The following is a 6813-nucleotide window of genomic DNA, read 5'->3' as shown; positions in this document are numbered from 1 at the left end:
GGTTGGTTTTAAAGCTGAACCTCGCGTCCGTCTGTCTCCGTGGGCTCAGGCCGTCCAGCTCCGCTCCAGCGTGCCCAGCTCCAGCCCCTCGCAGAGCGACTGCGGCCAGCGCGCCTTGTGCTGCACAGAGCGAGCGTGGCTTGTGCTCCTGGGGGCTGCTGTCCCCAGCCTGGGGGGGACAGGGCTCCCAGCGCTGCCCCGAGTCACAGGGAGCAGCCCGAGGCTCCTGCACCCCCTGCACGCCCACCCTGGCCCCTCCGTCCAGCCCCTCCCGCCCCTGCTCACCGGCCGCTGCCTGGAGAGCTGGTGCAGAGGGAAGGGAGCCCACTGGATGGGCTCCGTGGGCCAGCTCGACACCGAGATGTCGCTGGCTTTGCCCGAGTCCACCATAGGGTCATTCATGCTGCTGGAGCTGGTGTCCCACTCGTAATGGAAACTGGAAAAGGAATCCACGGGTAGTTAAGAGAAGGGGATGAGTCAGGCTGGTGCAGGAGAGGGACCCTGTGCTGTGCCCTGGCGATGAATTTGCTGTTGGGGCAGTGCCAAGCTCAGGCCCCAGAGGGGAGCACCCAGAGCTCTGGCTTTGCTCTTGATTCCCCTGGGCTCGTGGCTGGGGTGTTCCTGCCCTTCCTGCCCTTTGCCAATAGAGCTGGAAACTTCCAGGGCTCTTTTTCCATGGACACCCTGGAAGCTGATTTGAGTATCCCATGAGCACACAGAGCCACCCTTTCCTGCAGATGTGAACTCTCCTCCCTTACAGCAGTCCCAGCACACACAGCTCCTCCCGTGGGAGAACGTTAAAATAAAATAAAATAAAATAAAATAAAATAAAATAAAATAAAATAAAATAAAATAAAATAAAATAAAATAAAATAATAAAATAAAATACTGGTGCTGCTCCATGGACTCCAAGGGCTGGGGGTTGTCAGAGCTCCCGGCACTGTCCGGCACAGGCCGCTGGCTGGGCAGGGCTGCACACACGGTTCCAGGGCTCCGTGTGCCCCAAAGCCCTCCCTGCCCGGAGTCAGCAGAGCCCCCCAAGCCCAGCCCAGGCCCTGCTCCTACCTGGGCTGGCACTGTGGGTGGGCACAGGGCCCCGGGCCCCGCTTGGCTCCTCCGAGTCCCCCCCGGCAGCCGCAGCTGTCCAGCACCTGCAGCTGCAGCAGCTCCTCCGAGTTGCTGAAGGCCGGGTTGTCCAGCGAGCTGGCCGAGGGCAGCCCCGAGCAGGACCAGTACTGGGCCGAGACGTCGTCCAGGCGGCAGAAGCGGCGGTAGCTGAGGGGCAGGACGGGCACGGGCTCACGTGTGCACACACAGGTACACATACACACAGAGATACACACACACAGGTGTGCACACACACAGGTACACATACACAGATACACACACAGGTGTGCACACACAGAGATACACACACACAGGTGTGCACACACACACAGATACACACACACACAGGTGTGCACACACACACAGATACACACACACACAGGTGTGCACACACACACAGATACACACACAGGTACACAGGTACAGACACACAGGGCAGGCACACGCACACATGCATACACACGTGTGCACACACACAAGCATGTGAGCACACAACCCCAGTGACTGCTTGACAGCAGAGATCACAGATTTCTGCCCAAATTCCTGGGTCCAGGGAGGGCCCAGCCGCACACGCAGGGTGGGGACAGAGCCCGTGACACTGCTCAGCCTCTGGCGGCAGCCCCGCGGTGCTCGCAGCTGTTCCAGCGGTTTGCTCGGGAACAATCCCCAGGGCACATTACAGAACAGGCAGCGAGTGGGGCCAGGACAGCAGAGCCCCGTTCCCAATGAGCTGCTTTGTCAGGGCTGTGCCTGAGCCTCACTCACCCCCCAGGATGGGCAGGACACGCTGGGGCAGGCAGACCCCGTGCCACGGGCAGCACTGAGGGGTCCCAGAGACCACGTACTTAGAGCCCATCAGCACATCTCACACATCTGTCCACAGCAGCACAGCCCACAGCCCTTCAGTGCCACTGCAGCCCCATACAGCCCACAGCCAGCCCCTCTGGCTGCACCCCACTTCCCGTGGCTGGGAGCATCCCCTCCATCATCTCCCACTGCTGTTAGCCCACTCCCAACGCTGTTTTCCTTGGCAGAGCTCAGCCCCAGCCCAGTGACGCCACCATGGCTTTCCCTGCCGCCCCTCGCCCCCCACCCCAGCAGGGGCAGCAGTGCCCACCCTCCGGAGCCCCAGACCCCAGCAGGGGCAGCAGTGCCCACCCTCCGGAGCCCCAGACCCCAGCCAGGCCCCCAGGGCCCCGTGCTCCCACCTGCTGCGGGTCTGGTCGGCCCTGGCCTCCAGCAGCAGCGCCTTGAAGCGGCGCACGGCGAGGGCGGCGAGCACGGCGCCCAGGAGCACGATGCTGAGCAGGACCCCGGCCGCCGTGCCCAGCAGGCCCTGCTGCGTCACCCGGTAGTCGCAGCGCAGCCCCATGAACCAGAAATCGCTGCCCACGGGGCACCTGCAGCGAGGGGGCCGTCAGCGCCAGGGGACAGCGCCGCCAGCCCGGGCTGTCCCCAGGGCACTCACTGGCAGCGGGGCGGCTGCTCCCGGCCGTGCGAGCAGATGCCGTGGTTCTTGCAGTAGGCTCGGTGGCACAGGGAGGTGCAGGTCACGTTCCCGTCCGCCCCGGAGGCGCAGGCGAAGCCGGACGGGCAGGTGAAGAGCAGAGCGCAGGGCTCCAGCGGCCGCGCTGCGGGACGGGGGCGGCTGTGTCACCGCTCCCTGCCCGCTGTGCCCGCCCTGCCGGCAGCCCCCAGGCCCCGGATGGCCCCGCACTCACCCAGAGCCTCGTGGCGCAGGACGGGGGCCGTGCCCAGCGCCAGCCCCGGCCGGGCACGGGCAGAGCCCAGCGCGGCCTCCAGGAGCTCGTCCAGCCCCGGCCCCGGCAGCTGCTCGGCCGCGAACAGCGCGTCGTAGCTCAGCACCACGCTGCCCTTCCTGCGGGGACACCGCGGGGCTGGGGGTGCCGCTCCCGGGCCAGCGCTGCCCCACGGCCCGGGACAGCCCCCGTGCCCCGTGCCGGGAGCGGGGACAGGCTGCGGGACCGTGCCAGCACCCACCTGATCCCCGACACCTGCGGGATCGTGCCCGCACCAACCCGATCCCTGACACCTGCGGGACCGTGCCAGCACTCACCTGATCCCCGACACCTGCGGTACCGTGCCAGCACCCACCTGATCCCCGACACCTGCGGGACCGTGCCAGCACCCATCCGATCCCCGACACCTGCGGGACTGTGCCAGCACTCACCTGATCCCGGTGACCTCCAGCCGCAGGAAGCCAGGCACGGGCGTGAAGAGGGGAGTGACCTGCACGGGGCGGCGGGAGCTGAGCGCGGTGTCCCAGGCCTGCATTCCCCAGCCCGGCCCGCATTCCCCAGCCCGGCCCGCACTCACGGTCTCGTTGAAGCTGTGCAGCAGCTCCTGGCGCTCGGGGGAGCCGGGGTCCTGCAGGGCCGGCACGAACGCCATGTCCAGCACCAGCTGACAGGGGATGCGCAGGAGGGGCGCTGCAGGGCGACAAGGGGACCAGCAGGTCATGACCCCCCCAGGAGCCGCCTCCAGCTCCTCCTCCTGCCGCGCCCCAGCAGAGCATCCCAAACCCGACTCACCTCTCAGGAGAGGGGGCTGATCCTCCACGATGAACACCTGGGGGGCCCTGCCCACCCCAGCCGCTGTCACCTGGGGGGTGTCAGGGTCTGTCCTCCCTCTGGGGCTGCTCGATGGCCGGGCCAGCTCTGTGTCCACAGCAGCTGGGGGGGACCCAGGCCCCCCACCACGGGAATCTGGGGGCTGCTGGGGGGGCCCGGGCATCACAGCGGGCACCTGAGCTGGGGATCCCCAGGTCACCCCCTGCACATCCCTCTGCAGTACAGCAGGATGTGGCTCTGCTGTGGCCGTCCCTGTGTCCCAGAGCCCTTCTGGGCTGGTGGCAGCTGTGATGGTGGCAGTGACAGCTGCGCTGGTGACACCAACAACAGTGGTGGGTCCTGGGGAAGGTGCAGGCTGGGACAAAGCTGGCTGCTGGGGAGGCCCCGGTGCTGAGGGGGGTGCCAGGCTGCCCACTCCCACCTGGGTCCCCCCCAGGGATGGAAGGCTCTCAGCAGGACCCACCTTTGGGCTGGAGTGGGGCAGCCCTGGGGAGGGGTCTCCCGGAGGGGTGCCCACAGTGGGGCTGAACCCCAGAACGCCCCAGCTGGTCCCTGGGGAAGGCAGTGGGGCTGACAGCAGGGTCACTGCAGACCCACTGGCTGGGGCAGACTGTGGGGACAGGGACATGTGGGGGGACCCAGGACTGGTGTGTGTCACCCCACCCTGTGCCACTGCAGGGCTGCCAGGGGCTGGGGGCACAGGGGGCTGCCCTGGGATGGCTGACGGGCTCAGGGGGATGTGACCGTGCTCAGGGGCACCCCCTCTGTCAGGCGGGCCCAAGACCCCTGTGGTCAGGTCCAGAGCTCCTCCCTGGCCGGGAGATGTCACCCCTGGGGTGCTGGCCATGGAGGTGGGGAGAGGCAGAGCTGAGCCCCTGCGTGTGGCAGCCAGCGAGGCTGGGCCCGTCCCCTCGGCTGGCCAGGCTGTGCTGACCAAAGGGCTCGCACCAGGCCCAGGGGACAGCGCAGAGGGCTGAGGGGCAGAGCGGGGACCCTCCCGTGGGTGGGGAGCAAAGCCCTGCCCTCCTGACAGCCCTGGCATCCCCTGCAGCGTCCCTGTGGGGGCCAGCAGCCTCTGCAGCCCCCCAGCAAAGGGTGACGTCCCTGCTGTCCCTGTTCCTGAGCTGTCAGAGGCCAGCACGGTGCTGGGGAGGGTCCCTGGGCTGCTGTCACCCAGCTGGACAGTGTCATTCTGGCTCTGCACGAGGGCTGTCCCAGTGGCCCTCCATCCCAGCAGGCTGCTGCTGGAGCTCCACTGTCCCCCGGCAGAGCCTGGCACTGTCACGGAGGGTGGTGAATGCAGAAGCGTCCCCTGTGCGTTCGTGGCACCTTCTGCTGTCACATGTCCCAGAGGGTCCGGGGGGTGCGTGGTGGCAGGGTCCGTGTGTGCCTCCTCAGGGGCTGGGGTCCCTGCAGCCGGGGATGGAGGGGCTGGCTGCTCCCAGCCTGCAGAGACCGCGGGCCCCGGGGGCTCGGTGGCTGCGCCGCCCCGCGCCGCCGGCCCCGTCCCGTTCCTGCCCAGCCCGGGGCCTCCGGGGCTCTGCTGCGGGCTGGAGAGCTCGGGGGTCCCGGCGGGGGTCCCGGGAAAGGGCGGCGGTCCAGCCTCTGTCCACAGCTGCCCCACGGCCCCTGGTGTGGGCGGCTGCCCCGTGCCAACTCCCGGCTGCGGGCGATCTGCGGGCAGAGGCGAGGGGCGAGCACTGAGCGGCTCCGACCGCGGGACCCTGGGCCCAGCGAGCCGCAGCCCCCGCGGAGGGCACTCGGTGCCACGGAGGGTGCGGGAGGGCGGCGGTACCGGTACCTGCACCTGTCCGGCAGCGCTCCCCCGCCGCAGGGCCCAGGTGGGCGCAGGGGTCGGCGGCGCCCAGAGCGGAGCCCGTCCCGCTGCCCAGAGCCGGGCAGAGCCGTGCACAGCATTCCACGAGCACTGGGAGAGAGGGAAAGGAGCAGCGTGCATTGGTGCTGGGCATCCCGCACCAGCACCAGGCACCCACCCAGGAGCTACCGCCGAGGTGAGACCCCCGTCTCTTTCTGCCTCCTGTTAACCGAGGGAGGCTCTGCTGCAGGAGATGCTCCAGAACAGCCCAAACCCAGCTGGGAACCGCCTGCCCTTGTCCCAGCGAGCGGTGCCCAGCCCTGCCCCACCACCTCACTGTGCCCCTGCTGGGCTCACCCCGAGCCCGATCGGCCCCCGGCGGAGCCGCCACGTGCCAGCACCGGCACCAACGGGTGGCAGGGCTCCGGGCAGGGCTCCGGGGCCCTTGGCGGCCCCTCTCCAGTGATAATGGGCGGTTCGGCAGGAGCCACGGCGGGTGGGCACCGCCCGGTGGGGCTGGCACAGCCCGGGGGTCACCACAAAGCCTGCGGGCCCCTCTCTGCACCGGCGCCACCCGGGCTCCCGCAGGGGCAGCGCCGCCGCCTTCGAGGCCACGGAGTCGCCCGGGCTGGTGGCACGGCTTGGCACGGAATGGCCACACGGAAAACACACGCGGCCGCCTCCGGCGTGCCCGCCCCGCTGCCCGCTCGCCCCGGTACCCGCGGCCGGGCCCACTCCGGGCAGGTCCCAGGGACACCGAGCAGCCGCCGCCGCCCCCAGCCCCAGCCCCGGCGGGGACACGGACCCGCCCGGAGCCGGTACCGGCCCCAGCGCCGCCGCAGAGCTCCGGGCTGCGGGGATGCACCGGCCCTGCCGCCGCCGCCCCCCAGCGCAGCATCCCCGCCCCGGGACCAGCGGCCCCGGGGACCCTTCCCGGCCGTGCCCCCCTCACCTGCGGCGGCCAGGAGCCGGGGCAGCGGCGGCCGGGGCCGGGGCAGCGGCGGCCGGGGCCGCTCCATGGCGCGGCGCGGGCGGCTCTGCCAGGCGGCGGCAGGAAGCCCCCGCCCGCCCCCGCTGCGGCGGGGCGGAGGCGCCGGGAACCGCAGCCCCCGGCCCGGACCCGCCCCACGGCACCGGCACCGGCGCTCCCTCCCTCCCTCCCTCGGGCCGGGCGGACCGGGCTCGGCAGCTCGGCACGGCCCCCGGGGCTCGGCGCGGAGCCGCCGCCCGCGGGACTCGCGGGACTCGCAGCCCCTGCCCGTCCCCCTCCCACCGGTTCATCCCGGGACGCGCGCTCTG

The 6813-nt window shown here is 70.0% G+C and overlaps 1 protein-coding gene across 1 annotated transcript in view; it reads right to left on the bottom strand.

The window, feature by feature from the left end:
* LOC141730987 (uncharacterized) overlaps positions 1-6753 on the bottom strand; it is a 7169-nt gene extending 416 nt beyond the window's left edge. Inside the window, exons 1-11 of the mRNA XM_074552563.1 lie at positions 6467-6753; positions 5500-5625; positions 3660-5372; positions 3445-3557; positions 3299-3357; positions 2829-2986; positions 2576-2738; positions 2316-2507; positions 1066-1275; positions 286-436; positions 1-120 (exon numbers count right to left, since the gene is read on the bottom strand). The exon at positions 1-120 is cut by the window's left edge and continues 416 nt beyond it. Of these exons, the coding sequence (XP_074408664.1) occupies positions 46-120; positions 286-436; positions 1066-1275; positions 2316-2507; positions 2576-2738; positions 2829-2986; positions 3299-3357; positions 3445-3557; positions 3660-5372; positions 5500-5625; positions 6467-6533 (3027 nt within the window). The 5' untranslated portion in view covers positions 6534-6753 and the 3' untranslated portion in view covers positions 1-45. The remainder of the gene's footprint in view (positions 121-285; positions 437-1065; positions 1276-2315; positions 2508-2575; positions 2739-2828; positions 2987-3298; positions 3358-3444; positions 3558-3659; positions 5373-5499; positions 5626-6466) is intronic.
* Between the last annotated feature and the right edge of the window lie 60 nt (positions 6754-6813).

The sequence above is a fragment of the Zonotrichia albicollis genome, chromosome 16 (assembly GCF_047830755.1).
Source record: "Zonotrichia albicollis isolate bZonAlb1 chromosome 16, bZonAlb1.hap1, whole genome shotgun sequence".
Lineage (NCBI taxonomy): Eukaryota > Metazoa > Chordata > Aves > Passeriformes > Passerellidae > Zonotrichia > Zonotrichia albicollis.
Note: the sequence above shows the minus strand (reverse complement) of the source record. Positions and strands in the feature narration are given on the sequence as shown.